The sequence below is a fragment of the Bombina bombina genome, chromosome 6 (genome assembly GCF_027579735.1).
Source record: "Bombina bombina isolate aBomBom1 chromosome 6, aBomBom1.pri, whole genome shotgun sequence".
Lineage (NCBI taxonomy): Eukaryota > Metazoa > Chordata > Amphibia > Anura > Bombinatoridae > Bombina > Bombina bombina.
In genome coordinates this window covers 178,400,898-178,418,392 of record NC_069504.1, presented here as the reverse complement: position 1 = coordinate 178,418,392, position 17,495 = coordinate 178,400,898, and the positions used below count along the sequence as shown (strand labels likewise).

The 17,495-nt window shown below is 35.0% G+C and overlaps 1 protein-coding gene across 1 annotated transcript in view; it reads right to left on the bottom strand.

Moving 5' to 3' along the window:
• CTTNBP2 (cortactin binding protein 2) overlaps window positions 1-17,495 on the bottom strand; it is a 404,880-nt gene that overhangs the window by 237,705 nt on the left and 149,680 nt on the right. The window contains 2 exon segments of the mRNA XM_053716684.1: window positions 2,633-2,836; window positions 10,434-12,054. Of these exon segments, the coding sequence (XP_053572659.1) occupies window positions 2,633-2,836; window positions 10,434-12,054 (1,825 nt within the window).

Below are 17,495 nucleotides of genomic sequence, written 5' to 3'. Positions count from 1 at the left end.
CAAAAAAACAGCCCACCTTGGAAAAGATATTAACACATTGGATACAGTTTCAAGTGTTAGACCTAAAGGGGTTTAGCGTATGGCCTTGCTTAGATGCATTATCAAGCTAATATGGTTCTCAAGTTACATGCAGTTTTACACTAATTAAATTAGAAGATACTATTTTTATATAATTGGTATTTGACAGAGGGGAATATAGATGCAATGCACTATTTTAAATACAAATAGAAAAAATAATTTGTAATAAAACATTAAGGGCTAGATTACAAGTGGATCACTAATTTATTGCACACCTGTAACACCCGTAATTAGTTTACAGGCGCTCGATAAATAACCAGCCATTACAAGTGGCTAATTATTGCTACTGCGAGTTTGCGGTAGCAATTAGCGCTCCGAAAATTAGAGATCAGATCTCTGGTTAATTTTCTAAATGTCCCCCAATTGCACCCAAATTTCAGTGATGTGTTTGTTTTGAAAATAAAAAACAATTATTATTTTATCAAATATAACTGCACACAGCAGTTTTTTTAGGGGTTAAAGTTGGCCGGTGTGGGGTGTTACAAAAAATGGCACTGTGATCTATGGGGAACTGTGTGTTCCCTGTAAAAATATATGTATATGCTTATATAAATTAACACTTTGCTGCCCAACATTGTGTAACTTATCCCCTTCGCTGCGCTAGTTCTCATGTCGTGTCTGAGCCTATGGAAGCGCACTCTCGTGAGCGCAATGCTTCCATGCAATGTGATCTTGTAATACCAGCGCGGTATTACTAAGTGGAGGGCAAATATCGCTTTTCCAAAAGCGATATTTTGCGCACCACTTGTACTCTAGCCCTAAAGGTATAGAAAGGTAAAAAAAATTGCACATTGGTGCATTTTAATTTTAAGTAGAAGCGTTTTGCAATAAACATCTATTAGTTAAAATGCTTCTAGTAAAAGTTATTATGTTTTTTCAGTGCAATAGGCACATATGCTGAGAATACCTTGTGCACAAGCATTTAAGCACCTCCCCTTTTCAGAGCGTCAGTAGTATTACACAAATTCACTGATGCAATAAACACTACCCCAGCTCTCTGAGCAGGAATGGGGCTCCATTTATTAAGCAGTGGATGCTGCTTCGGAGCCCCATCGTCTCAGGCTCGCCTGAAATGGAAGTTAAGAAGCAGCGGACAGGATGATTGACAGCCCCTACTAGCGCCAGTGAGCAGGGGACGGCAATGCACAAGCATAGGTCGAGCTTACATGATTCGCTGTATCTACCCCATGGTCTTTGAATCCTGATCCTCTAGTCACACATAGCATATGTGCAGATGCTGATGAAGCCGTAATTACTTTTACGAGAAGCATTTTTGGTAATGGAAGTATATTGCAAAACTGCTTCTATTTAAAACTAAAATACAGTCCTACACATTTCATTTTTTACTTTTCCATCCCTTTTTCATAGAATGGTTTTCTTCCCACAAACTAGAGATTCAGTTGAAATGCAATGCAACAGAAAACAAGATTACATCAATACACAAATATTTGAGCTAAAATTTCAATATTTTAAAACAAAGACAATCAAACACAGAACCACATACCTACATTACTTAGCAAAACTTAAAAAGGACAGTCTGGTCAAGATTAAACTTTTATGATTCAGATAGGGCATGCAATTTGAAACAACTTTCCAATTTACTTTTATCATCAATTTTGCTTTGTTCTTTTGGTATTCTTTGTTGAAAGCTAAACCTAGGTAGGCTCATATACTAATTTCTAAGCCCTTGAAGTCCGCCACTTATCTAAGTGCATTCTGACAGTTTTTCATAGCTAGACAATGCTAGTTCATGTGTGTCACATAGATAACACTCCCGTGGAGTTATTTATGAGTGAGCACTGATTGGCTAAAATGCAAGTCTGACAAAAGAACGGAAATAAGGGGGCAGTCTGCAGGCTTAGATACAAGGTATATCAGAGAGGTAAAAAGTATATTAATATAACTGTGTTGGTTGTGCAAAACTGTGAATGAGTTATAAAGAGATTACCTATCTTTTAAAACAAAAATAAATCTGGAGTAGGCAGTCCCATTAATACACCCCCCCCCCCCCCAGTTTAGTTTTACATTTATAATTTTTCTTATTTTCTTCTGCAATTTTATCTAAAACTGATGTAAAAATCATTTGATGTTCACAAGTATAAATAGCAATGCGAAACACAGAGGTATTTAAGTGTTAATTTTCCACATGTGAAGCGATGCAGACTATATGAATGGCCTGATGCTTGTGTGACAATATAAAATATTCATAAGAAAACGTCAACTGAAAAGACTTCAGATAGATACAGTAAAATGCAAGATAATTAAAAGTTCAGCTTGCACGCCACCCAGTTTCTCATTTTCTACCGCCAAAGGTAACATTACAGGAAAAATATCATCATTTTTGACATCAATGATGACATCACAAATCCATAAAAGTGACATCATCATACTTCAAAAGAAATTATACAGTAATTTTACCTTTATTTACAACAAGGATGAAAATTTATAAATAGGTTATGATGCAGGAAACAAAACACTTTGAATGCCTACATTTAAATGAAATGTCTAGATGGGTTAATGAATATTAAAAAAGAAATAAGAGGAAATGATTTACCTGAATGTCCATTCTCAGCAGCAGTATACAAGGCAGAATGACCATTTTTACAAAAGTTATTTATATCCAGTCCTTCTTCATTAAGCAGCATTGACAATAAAGTGACATTTCCCTGGGCAGCAGCTTGGTGAAGAAGGGTGGTCCTGTCTCCCAGGGTTACAGGGCCACCACTTGTTAGCAAGGAAGTTAGGGAGGGAGACCAGCCTGTGAGGTAAAGCAATTGGTGATAGGAGGAATAAAGAACAGTAAGTACAAGGAAGGTATTAAAAACAATTAGCAATAAATACAAATGTACTTTTTGAGCAATTAACACTTTTGGGATAGTAAATAATTTCTATCAGAACTGTCCAAAGTTTTTCCACTGAGGGGCCATATCAGTTCTTTTTTCCCTCATAGCGTAGATTGCAGGGGCTTTTTTTTTCATTTGTTGTATCTAAAATGTATTACCATTTTTATGTTAGAAACACAGATGATAGGTACTTTTATTTCTATGCTATTGGAGGTGTGCTCTACCTACCAATAGAGTTTTAGGAGTTGTCCTTAAAAGCCAGTTGGCAAGCTTTAGTTAAGGAGCAGCTGTGCACAAATATACAGTTGCTCTTAATTTAAATATTAATTTAAAAAGATTTATATTTTCCTGAATAAATACTATTTTTTTATACAAGTCTGAGGGTAATGCCCTGCAAAAACCTGTAAAGTAATGGGGACCAGATTAAAAACGTAGAAGCTGGTTTGACTGTGGCCCCTGGGACATGGATTGGACACTCCTGGTATGAAGACAAAGAACATATTAACTTTCTCTCAGCCAAGTTATAGTAATCTACCTGTCACATGTCAGTGTGTCAATGTTAGATTTGCAATTCACAGAAGCTCCAAACTAGATTCACTTTTATTGAATTATTGGACATCCTTGAATTTGCTGGAAATTAAATGTCATTATATATAAAAAAATAAAATAAAAGCTGCACTAAAAAAGCCATAAATGTGTGTATATTTACTTACAATAACATTACTCAAAACATTGATTACAGTAACCATAAAAATGTTACAATCATAGATATATAAAATGTTACAATATTTTATCAGAATAAAATCCCTTTTAATTGGGTTTATAAAATCACAAAAAGTTTGATAAAGGTGTAAATATCACTTTGCTCTCTCTTCACCATTCGGCAAGTCTTATGTTTATGCTGAAACTGAAGAAATCCTTCAAAAGTAACCTGTCTTATGACCCTGACTTTTTAACAATACGGATATGCCTTTAAGAACACCGAAATACATAGATAAGTAATTTTATTGTAATAAATATACACATTTTTTATTCCGTTGCTTTTTTTTTTAGCTCAGCCTTTATTTATTTGATATATTATAGTCTTTTATTTACTTGTTTTTGGGGGGCAAGTTTTTAAAGCAGCATATAGAGTATTAACACATCTAAGAGATGACTATTTTCTGTATTATTGGAAATTATTCACATTACATGATGGGAATCACCAAGTGTGACAGCTCTGACCTCAATATGTCCTGGCAAACTTTATAACGGTTATTGTTTATTTGTATAGTGAAAACATATTCTGTAGTACTTTATACATTACACACCCACTGAAACAAAACATCTAAAATAAAATGTAGCTAGCAACAATACAAATTCCAACCTGTAAGATCAATTTGAACTCCTTATTTGTTTGCACTGCCATATATTTCACACAATGGGACATACCTGAGGAATTCAAAAGCTTTTTTGGTAATAAAAAAACACACCCCTTTTTTTTACATACATGGCAGATGTTATGACCACTTTCTTGACTGTGGACAATATCCATCGTCTTCAAAACAGCCTCACCAGAAAAAAGGCTCCTAAGCTGGACATCCTAACAGGCAAATAGTACCAAGTACTTTAGTGCCAACGGGTACCTAAGATATGGCTTCTGTCAAATTCTTTCTAATTTGGTAAGAAAACATTTTATGAGATCATTGATACAATAATGACAATGCTTTAGAAAATGAGTAACAATAGTACTAAATGAAATAAAAAGCTTACTGATCGATATGAAAAACTTCAATGATACATTTCAATGTATTTTATTAGTCAATAGTTTATCATCTTGCATTCTTGATACTACTGGCAAAGTGTTATTGGTTGTTGAGAGTAAGCCATGCTGAGCGTAACCTTTGCTGCTGTTTCTAATGGATTAGACTTTGGCACTAGAAAATATGTTTAAGGCTCATTAATGTGGATGATAATGCCACTGACAGCTTACAATTGGTTTACATAAATGTCAATGTTTTAAGTAAAAGGATCTGAAAAACAGAACATATTACTCAGTCGGACAATCTTTTTTATGGGAACATGTTTTTGATGGAGTAATTGAATACAATCACACCCGTATTCCCATGTTGTTTTAAAAAAAATGTATGTATAGTTTTGATCTGCCTTCAGATTTTTTTAGTATAAAGACTGCTGAAACAAAACTACATCACCACTTAGCTTTCTAACACAATAAATCCTCTTAAAAATATCTTTATCCTGCTCTAACACACAGTAAATCCAAGGCTCATCTGGTATCTCCGTATCAAGGTTCCCACACTCCATTGTCTCTAAGAGTTTTGTAGTATAACATTTTCTTTTCTTATACAACCAAACACATATACTGTCTTTCCTGTTTCAGGCTCCAAAACCTTTTTTTTCTTGGAACATTTGAACAATTATTTTTTTTCTCCTCAAACCTTATAGGGCAGTTAGCAGACTAATTATTCCATTGAGCAATGTTTTTAGAATGTGTCATGTTTGAGGGGGGGGGGGGGGTTGACAGCTGTACTCCCAGCATTGTTTCTGGGATGTAAGTAACCTGCACCTGTACCTACATATTATGATCAAAGGCCACACACATTTAGGCACTATACAATGAAAAGAATATCCCAAGGAACCCTGAGTTAAATAAATAAATGTCCCTGCTCTCCAGCAAGAGCCTCTCCAAGTTGCAGGAATAATATAAGCCTGAAGGACAGACTCAAACAACTTAGAACATATGCAGCATAGGACCTCAATGTTAAGACCTGGTTTATCAAGATTGAGTTGTGGTTTTGAGGGAGGAGCTGTCATATTTGGTGAACCAACAGTTATGTGTGATCTAATTTTATTAAAGGGATAGTAAACACCTTGTAATTACAAGAATTTCTGTTGTGTTGCTAAAGAATAACATATTAGCCAAGTCTTAATGTTTTAAAACAAATCAACATCCTTTTTATTGCAATTATTTTTCAATAGGCAAATTCCACCCACCAGTTGTTTATTTGTAGGAGCCAATCCGGGCTTTAGTCTGCTGAGAACAAGGCTACTGGCTAGCAACTGTCATAAAGTTAGCATAAAGTGAATTGTTTTGCAGTTGTTATCAGTTAAAACGAATTGGGGACAGGTATGTAGCAGGGTTCTAGTCTTGATAAATCACAGGGTTCAAGGTCTGAGATTTTGAAATTGATCTATTTTTAGAGCTAAATTACATGAAAGGGGGTAAAATAAATCATAAAAAGCATAATGCAAAGTTGTTTCATTATGCATAACTAAACATTTTAGATAGAAAGTGGTCAATCACATTAATAAAAGTGGTTCTTAAGTGGGAAACCACAAATAAAGTGCGTTTTAGAAATTAATCTGTCTTTTTCAAAATTTAAATGTATTTTAAGCCAAATATCTATTTTTCAGAAAAGTCTGGTAAAACTGATATATATGTGTGCAAGTATGTATGTATGTATATATGTATGTATTATATTATGTATGTATTCTGTATATATAAAATAAAATCTCTTACTGGTGAACCTCTATGAATATGCATGACAATACTGTGAAAGTGACATTTCACGTATTAGTAGATTACCATATACAGTTAGAAATTAAATTACTAATTATATTGGGATTCTTTAGAAGTTTGTTATGATATTAAGCAACAGGTTTAGGAGTAAGAGAGTTAACTCCACAAATTTTGCTGAACCAATTGTTGAACAACCTGTGTACTCTGCCATGGCATAAAGACTGTAAGAGATAATACATGTTTAATTAGTGTTGACTCTATAGGGAAGTGGAAAAATGACAAAAATATTAATAACAATAATGTTGTTAAGTAAACTTTCAGAATATCTAAGTAACAAATTAACTCTATGTAACAAAATGAAGGATCTGTGGAAGTGTGGAAGCTTCTACTCAAATGTCCATATTCTTCTCACTGCATATTAGTCAGATTAGCTTGTTGAAAAACTGCAGCCATATAATGCTGCAGACACGTGCACGCTCCTGAACATTCAAGAAAACAAGAATGATAATAGAAGTAACTTAAAGTGTTTAAAATGGTATGTCCTATCTCAATCATGAATGAAAATGGGGTTTTATACCCCTTTAATTTGTGCCTTGATTAGCAGAAAATGTTATAATTTTATAAAGTATTACACTGCCCCTACCGAGCTACTTCATAATGCCTCCTGGCTGGCAATATTTTCTATGGAGAATTCCAAGTTTGAATATAATAATCATTGCTGAAGCTATTTTTACATTATAAATAGCTGAAATAATTGATATGAAAATTTGTACATTGTTATTGAACAATATTTATAATATTATGACACCAATTTCTCCACTTTAACAAATCCTTCCTTTCCCTTTTTGTTCCCTGACATCCATAACAAGCAAAACATAGGAGACTATTCTAACATGAGAGAAGCAGGTTACCTTAAAGGCTACATAGTTTTAGTCCTAATTAGTTAGGACTCTGTTTAAAAGGAAATTGAAGGGTATATGTCAGTCTATGAGTATGGCTAATTAGCTAAAACGCGTAAGACTTTGACTACAGCCTTGGTGATTTTGCTTTGATATTGGAATGCTTTTATGATTGAATATAATAAAGTTTTGGAATTTTATTCACTCAGTGAGCTGCTTCTTAAATCTGCTTCTGCTTGTAGAGCGGTTAGCCTGCTTATTATACAGTATTCTCCCCAGGAGTTTTTAATGGGAGCACCAACCGGCTGATTTTACTTACCTCCTGGCTAAAATGTAAGCCAATATTATGCTAAAATAAGCAAATATTAAAAAATGTTATTGTACAGATTATCATTAAATAAATTCATTTTACTGTGCTCCCCAAGCAGGTCTATTATGTTAAGTATTTAATGTACCCATTTATATCCGACATGCAGACTTTTATTATTTATTATCATTTATTTATATACCGCCGCAAAATTCCATAGACTATGACTCAAACTCTAACAAATAACTTTGGACTGGTTACATGAGTGCAAAAATAAAATACCTATTGATTGCACTCACACAGTATCACTAATGCTATGATGCTTCACTTGTAATCTAGCCCTAAATATTTAAAATAAGAAAGAAATGTTTTATTTTCCTATGCAGGAGAATAATTATTAACCCCTTCCCGCCACTAGGACGTTCCATGCTGTCCTAACTGCGCTGGGATTTAGTGCTGTTAGGACGGCATGATATGTCCTAGCCCTTTGGCTGTACTGAAGCCATAGCGGCTTGGTAAATGGGATTGCGGGCTGGAGGGTATGTCAAGCGTTATAGGCACTCCCCCCTGACCCGATCCCATCATTGAAATGATGTGATCACATGAACAATCCCGTGATTTCAATTTGTTTACATCAGAACTTTGTTCCGATGTAGACAAATTAGTCATGGTGGGAAAGAGTTAAAGAAATATACAGAAATTTAGATTACAGCAATAAAAACATATTATTAACATATTTAAAATAAGAAAGGATGGTTATTCTTCCCTACATGGAAGCTTGTTTTTAAATGTGAGTGCTTACCAGGTATAAATTGTTCCACACTGAACATAAAAGTGTCTTATTCAAGAGCATATTTTAGAAATATATTGCAACTTAAAAAGCAAAAGAAAAATGTTTAATACAAAATAAGTCAACAAGTGGAGCACTAGCAAAAGCCTAAAAACATGCAGTTATGAAGGGCAAAGGGATAGAGAAACAGCTTCTGGCATCAGCTTCAGAATGTGCGGATGGTTAATTTGAGAGCCAAGATCTATATTTCATTTTACCCCTAAATCAAAGCCAATCGCATTCAGAGGACAAATTATTTGATTTGAAAGTGAAATGAAGATAGTGATTTCAAGATTTGAAGAAAAATAAAAATTGCAGCATAATACAAAATGGCATCATGGGGTATGAAAATCTGTAAGCTAAAATAACCAAGAACTCAAAATGTAACATGCTTCAAATAAAAATGATTTTGTAAGCAAACTATATTTAAAAATGATGGCATATCTTATTTGTTTTATGTTGTGAAGCCACTACATTTTGTTTAGGAAATGTAAAAAAAATAAAAAAAAATAAGGATGCTGAATAATCCAAGAACACTGACATACGTTGGCCTCTGTCTGTAGATCTAACTGCAAAACATACTAAAATTACAATATTGCAATAGCTTTCCCGGTTACAAAGCGTCAGTCTATACAAACAGAGAACAAAGTAGAAATCTTAAGAATTATGAAGACAAGAGGCTCCACAGAGTCTCCAATAAAAAAACATTTCTGGCAACATTACATTAAAAAAGTGGTTGCAGTTACTGACCTAACTTCTATCAAGGCAAACGCTTGAGATTTTTTTATGTGAAGCAAGGCCTCCTAATTGGCAGAATGTTCTGCTTTTTTCATAACTGCATGTACAAGTGCAGAGCACAGTAAGCCAAGACTGTTTGATGGGAAATGGCAAATCTAGAAACAAGAAGAAAATGCAACTTTAGTCCAAATACAAGCAAAAGTTTAGCTCAGATTATAAAGACATTATTTAGCAGCCTATTTCTGCTTTTTTAAAAGCTTGCCAGAGTATGGCAATGGGACCCTAGGGATGGGCGTACATCTGTGCTAAACACATTTTATTTTGGGGCAAGTTACTAGCTTATAAGTACCAGTATAAAACACGGGATATCAGCCATACAACTGAAATTTTAAGGTCTTGGGTTACTCTAGTAGAATGTTCATAAATTTGTGCACCAATGCTGTTTAGTGTTGTACAACAGATGCAGCTAATTCACAAGTTGCCCTTTAAAAAAACATGGTCGTTGAAAGAGGCGAACGAGAAAAGCAGACTATTCAATAAAAATATATACACAGCTCTCTTTTTTTATAAGCTACATTCTAGCTAGGATGGTGAGTATATAGTAAAAAATCTAAACCACCTTTAGTTAAAAATGTAAATTTAAGCAAATACAAATATCATCTAATATTCTAACAAGTATGAAATTGCCAACTTGTTAGACCAATTGTATACCAATGTAAGTAAAGGAATCTAAAAAATATTTTTGTTAAGTTGTTGCATTCATTATTCAGAAACATATTTTTTTTTTAATGTCCCCTTTCACTCTTTGGATGTCGGAGAATGCTACAATTCACAGCAACAAACTCTTTGGTTGTGACTGGATTAAAAAAAGTCAATCCTTGTCTCAGTTTAATAAAAGTTATCACATAATTATTAAAATCGGTAATGCAGTTTTGTTTAGTAATTATGGGTGGAACTGTTTTTCTTGTCCACGTGCACAATTTATTTAAAAAAAAAGGGGGTATAATTAATTTTACCATTCTGTGGTTAATGAAAGTGCATGTTGTACAAATGTCATAATAAATACAGATTATCATACCCCATGTATGAAAGGAAAACATGTGCAATGGAAAAAAATATTTTTCAGAAGAATGAAAGAAAAGCAACAAAAATTCAAAAAGGGATACATCTGATAGAGAAAAAAAGTCAAAATACTTGTGTAAAGCTGATATCCCATTACCTGATGCTGTTACCAGGAGGCTGTCTGAATCACATGGTCTACATGATGAGGCACTAACAGGGTTTATGGAGGAGTTACAGGCAATGGTTGTGGGAATGACAAGGGAATGTTCGGAACATGCAGGTTCTTTCCATCCAGGGGACAAGGAAGGCCAAGCACCCACCTGTGATGTGCCTAGGGCTGGTATGACACAGCCTGCAGATGCCACAGGTATATCTATTGACGGTTTTGGTGGCAGCTGAGGCGATGAGGATTTAGATACAGTTTCCTCATTTAATACCCTGATTCCATGTGCTGAACTGGAGGGAGCTGAAGTTATGGGTCTGTTTTCACCTTTCCCTGCTATGTTTGAGGCTGGCTTTAGCGGAGGATGTGGCGCAGATGGCGTTTGTGAAAGTCCAGGTTTTTTTGGTGGAATGGGTGGAGGGTTACCTCTATCAACTCTTGATACTGAAGTAGATTTCAAATTGAGAGACGGGTGGCCAATTCTCCCAGCAACTGGAGGATAGGTGCCAGTTTCCATAGGGTGTGAATACCCAGGTCTTAATTGTGCACCACCCTGAGGACTTGTAAATCTAGAAAGGACTTGGGTCACAGTATTCCTTGCCATCTGCTTAGCAACTAAATTATCACGACTGTTAGGGGATAATTCTCTTGTTTGAGGAGTCTGAGTTGTATTTCCATTTTGGTCATGCTCATTGGCATTAGCCTGAAATTTAAATTTGGCAGCTTGTATGCGTGGGCTAAGACCTGAATTTATTCCAGTATTAGTACAGTGTGAATGTAAACTCTGCATAGACTGGGAAAGATAGCTTGGAGAAGCTGGGGAAGTGCAAAGTGCATTGTTTGGGAAGAGGTCTTTAGAAGACCCATTCTCCTCTGTTTTTCTATTATTTGGAGATACTCCGTGAGTAGTGGGAAGACCAATTAATGAATCATTGTGGGAAGTTTGCCTATCTACACCTGCTTTTACAAATGCTGAATTTGCGCACACATTGATTTTTGTATTGCCTGCAATAACATGATTAACTACTGACGGCTTGACCGGCACAGTCAATGGAGATTTCTTAATACTTTCAGAATCACTTTCAACTACTAAGGTGTTTGTCTGACATGAAACAGACCTGGTTCCCGTGCCCACAGAAACCGAGTGCTTATCTTTGCTTTTGCGTAGAAGGGGGATGTTTGGTTTACTGTCATTTTCTTTTGACAGCTTCAATTGCTCAATTATCTTTTTCATTCGGTCTACTTCATCTTGTAGTTCTTTGGCGTGTGCTTCTTCTCGACAAAGTTTGGCACGAAGCTGCTCCCTCTCAGTGTCAAACTCTGCAAGTTGTTTTTCTATTTGAGCCTCCATCTGTGCTTCCATTTGCGAGCGGTGCTGTTTTTCAGCAGTTAATGCTTCCTCCAGATCGGCAGTCTTTTTCTTTTCTTCCTCTAGTTTTGACATAACCTCATCAAGCTTTTGAGCATCTTCTACTATTTTACCAGACAAGAGTTTGCATTCTTTTACCAGGACCAGAACCACGTGTTTATTTTTTAAACGTTCATCCTCAAGCCGTGCCAGTAACTTCTTGTGCTCCTGCTCTAAATTTTGTAGCTGTTTCTTTTCTGACTCAAGCTGCATAAAACAAACAAAATCAAATAAACATGAATTAATAAATCAAATAATTCCAATGTTTATTAATATTAACGTAGATACATTTTAATGTACTTTATTTTAATGCACTATCTATTGTAGGCACACAGAATATTTTAGCATACGGTTTTGTGAGAATACACTTTACTTGCTTTAGAAACATGCTGAAAGCTATTTATATCTTATAATGCCTTAGGCACTTTAGGTTGCCTCTTTATACAAAAATCGAATTTACGTCTACACACCCACACCAACATAAGAGTTCAAATAGCTTTAAAAAGTTATCAAATTTATAATAGCTTATTCCAGAACACAGATAGCAGTATATAGCTCTGAAAAGGAGAAACCCTATTCTCATAAAATAAAACCTTTATTACACATCTCAAAGGGCAGCTATACAGCACTGTGTTAATCCTTCTATAGTAAGCACCGGCCAACTTTGTCAGCATTATGGTCTATCGCCCTGTGGCTGCTAAGCATGCTGGGAAGTGTAGCTCCTACCTACCATTAAAATTTCCAAAATAGCAAATAGTGAATAAGTAGCAGAATCCTAGCAGATACCCACAAAGGAAAATATCAACTGCAAACACAATCACAGCCAATCACTGGGGCTAAAGATACATAAATGGGTGTTTAATACATACCTAGACAGACAGATAGATAGAAATATGATATATAGAAATATTAACATTTCTGTACCTATTTTTGTGCTAATTTTGTAGAGCCCTCGCTAACTATAAATTAAAACAGTGAATGCAAAAGATGTTCAATAAAATATCACCAAAAAAGAGAACTAAAGACCATTCATGATAAAATGTTATAAACACTATCCCTTAACAAAAGAGATAAGGGCTGCTTTTAAATGATAAGCTAAAAAACAAATGATGTGACTAGTTATTTTGTCTGATTGTCTACCCGTGCACTAAACTTTTAGAAGTGTAAATGCCTAGTAATATAGTAATCATTAACGGAATTCTAAAATCATCCATCCAAGTTTAGTCAGTGTTAAACCTTCTATAAGAAGGTTACATCCATGACTGTAAAATAACTCACCTTTGCATCTATTTACAAACTGCTTTGCTATTATAGTCCCCTCTAGTAGTTAAAGAGACAGTATAGTCAGAATCAAACTTTCATGATTCAGATAGGTCATGTAATTTTAAAGAACTTTCCAATTTACTTTCATCATCAAATATGCTTTGTTATTTTGGTATTCTTAGTTGAAAGCTAAACCTAGGTAGGCTGGTATGCAAATTTCTAAACCCTTGAAGGCCACCCCTTATCTCAATGCATTTGACATTTTCACAGCTAGAGGGCATTAGTTCATGTGTGCCATATAGATATCATTGGGCTCACGTCTGTGGAGCTGCTTATGAGAGGGAGCTGATAGGCTAAAAGGCTTAGATACAAGGTAATCACAGAGGTAAAAAGTACATTAATATAACTGTGTTGGTTATGCAAAACTGGGGAATGGGTAATAAAGGGATTATACAGTAAACAAAAAACACAGCGTGCGGCAAACATCAGAACAGGAACTGGAAAAACAGTGTCAAAGTTCACCCAATCCCAGGCAAATAGTCCGAAGAAACATAGCAGCGATGAGATTTTTTTAGTGAAAATTTTTCTGCGGGTCATTTTTAAATAAAATTCAATTTTAAATTAGACAGTTACACTAAGGCACCAGTTCAATTCCAATCTGTTGGTTAACTGAAGAATAAAGCAATTTTGAATGATTTATATATAGTGCAGTAGTTGAAAATTGCATTGCAAATTAGCTGCATACAAAAAAAGACATTTTAAAATGTCTCTTTAATAAATCTGTTTCCTTTTCTCTTGGTCTAACATAGAAATGTAGTAATAAAAAGATGCAGTGCTCTTACATTTAGAATTAACAGACTGGGAAATATCTGAGAGCCAGTCAACAAGCAATGTGCTGCTGCTTTGCAGCGCTACTGCATATTTGACTGCTCACTTCAAACAGCACTTTGCCCTGGATGCACTGTGCTAAGGAAAATTGACACAGTGTAGCCAGAGCACAGCTCTGTTTGAAGAGAACTGTCTAATGTGGAGCAGCACTACAAAGTTAAAGAGCTAACAGTTCCTGCATGTGTCCTGTTCTTTCTGCAGACATGCTGCATTTTCTGCGATGACATCTCACATCACTGTATGTTCTGCCTTGGGGCTGCTGAATATCCCAAAACAAACAAAGCGAACAGGCACTACTCATGTCTGTCTACTTGTCTATCAGATGGATTCTTTTTTAATGGATTTTTCAATAAAGGGATTATCTATCTTTCGTAACAATACAAATTCTGGAGTAAATTGTCCCTTTAATAGAACAGTAAAGTCTAAATAAAGCTGTATCTTTTGTTTAAGAGTAAGCCTATGTAGGATTATAAGGGTCTTCAGAACCCTATGGCAGTATGGTAAGCAACATTGTTTTTAGCAGTGTTATACATTGTTGCAAACACTGCTGCCATAGAGTTCTAAAGACACATGCATGCTCCTGAGCTCCTAAGAGCCTAGATGAACTCTTCAAGCAAAGGATACCAAGAGAATAAAGAAAATTTGATCATACAAGTATATTGGAACCTTGTTTAAAACTACATGTTCTATCTGAACCATGAATGTTTAATATTGACATAAAGGACCAGTCAACAAATTAGATTTGCATAATTAACAAATGCAAGATAACAAGACAATGCAATAGCACTTAGTCTGAACTTCAAATGAGTAGTAGATTTTTTTATAACAAATTTTAAAGTTATGTATATTTCCACTCCCCTTGTACCATGTGATGGCAATCAGCCAATCACAAATGCATATACGTATAGTCTGTGAATTCTTGCACATGCTCAGTAGGATCTGGTGACACAAAAATTGTAAATATAAAAGACTGTGCACATTTTTTTTAATGGAAGTAAATTGGAAAGTTGTTTAAAATGACATGCTGTATCTGAATCATGAAAATTTAATTTAACCTGAGTGTCCCTTGAACTGTCAAATGGTTATGTCAGTTATGAACTGTATATCTTGGCAAGCTATGGGTAAACAAATAATGCAGGGTTTTATGTGACCCACAGTGGATCTAATTACGTTGAGTTACCAAGTAGCAAAAGCTAAATGTGTCACACAGAGCTATTGTTAGTCCTGGCTGCTGCAGGATCACATATTCTCTCATCCAACCTTCAAATATTGCTGCCCTCACTATGTAGCCCACATGCAATTACTGTTTAACACAAAAGATGAGAACTGTCACAGTCTGTTACTTGAAAACTATTCCAGAACAGTTTGACAGCCTAGGAGTTAACATTTTGCCTTATTTGTCTGTTATAATAGATCCAAGATTTATACATTCACATAATCCAAACCAATCAGCTAGATAGCTAAGGCTGCTGCAGAGAATTAGGACTGAAAATAAAAAAAATCCCACATTTCTTGTATCTTTCTTTGATAGCAAGCAATATTTTGAAGGGTTTTTTTGTTATGCAGGCTGTGCATATTTCATAGTGTTGTTCTAGAACATTGAAATCACGGGTATGCACAGAATTAAAGGTGCACTTAATACAGTAGCATTGAATTATTGACAAATACACAATATAAATACAATACAATAGCATTTACTTTGAATTTGAAATGAGCAGTAGAATAATTTCTGCCAAATGTCAAAGTTAATTCAATTTTCCTTCCCCCATGTATCATGTGACAGACATTAGCCAATCACAAAATGCTTATACATATATGCAGTTCGCTTTTGCACATGCACCTAATAAACATGCATAGAAAAAGACTGTGCATGTTTTTTGACTTTAGTGTCCCTTTATTAGTGTATAGTGATGCTAAAAAGTGACATGTTCAATTAACCTGTTGTGATCCAAAAACATAGAGATAGGTGTGTATATCTCTCTAGGGTATTTGAAGAGGGGCATTATAGCTATACAGGGCATGTGTGCTTGTTGGGTTATGGATTTCACTAATTCGTTTTATCAAGTCCTCTTAGCTGTTGAATTGTGAAAATTGGCCCTGCAAACGTGTTGTTAAGTATGGAGAATTTGTATTGTGATTTTATATATATATATATATATATATATATACATACAGTATATATAAAGAGGATAGGTCTTCATTCATAGAACTGCCTTGCAAGCGTTGGCTTTAAAAAGAGCCATTTAAAAATACTAAAAATGCCTTTTTTAATTTCCAATCTCCCCTCTGCTTTACAGCAAACCACCCCCCAGGATACATACCGTATTCTCTGGTGATGATAGGGGTTACAATTGCTATGCCGTGCCCTGACAAGAACCAATGAACTTCTATACAAAACTGCACCCTGCAGGTCTCCCCTACAGTTACAATGATCAGTATTACAAAGTGGGGAGACTTGCAGAGAGCAGTAACTTCCACTGCACTGGATAGCAAACTGTCCCTGAGAACAATCAAAATCAATTGTTCCAAACATGGTTAAATATTGTTCTTTCATATATGCAAGAAAGTAAATGTGAATAAATATATATATATATATATATATATATATATATATATATACAGTATGCTAAAACCACATGAGGCAAATATATTGTTATACAACTACTAAGTGGACCTTGCCTCAGCATTCAACACCATACTGCATACTGACACGTTCTACCAAACAATGCTCTCTTGTGTATCACTTATGCCCTAATAGAAAAGCAGTATGCAGAAGTAGCATTTCACTATATAGGGAGCACAGGTAAACACTGGGACAATGAAACAGACAATCAGAACAGAATTGCATTCTTAATCCCTTCACTACCGGGACTTGCCCAAAATACCAAAGAATTTTAGCATTTTTGCTATCACTCCATTTAAATAGAAATAGAGTCTTGTTTTTTTTATTTACCTGTCAAAACTATATATATATATATATATATATATATATATATATATATATATATATATATATATATATATATATATATATATATATATATATATTCTAGACCCATTTTGGTATATATCATGCCACCATTTTACAGGCAAATGTGATCAAGTAAAAAAAATATGTACATTTTTTCACAAACTTTTGGTTCCTCACTAAAAATATTTACATACTGCTTGTGCAATCATGGCACAAATGGTTGTAAAAGTTTCTCTGGGATCCCCTTTGTTCAGAAATAGCAGACACATATGGCTTTGCCATTGCTTTTCGGTAATTAGAAGGCCACTTATTGCAGCTGCACAGCACACTTCTATTATTCCCAGCAGTGAATGGGGTTAACTAGGAACCTGTAAGGTTAATTTTAGCTTTAGTGTAGAGATTACCCTCCCTCCTGACACTTTCCACCCCCTGATCCCTCCTAAACAGCTCTCTTCCCTCCGCCACCCCCCACTGGTTACCCCATCTTAAGTACTGCAGACAGTCTGCCAACAAAAAATTAAAACTT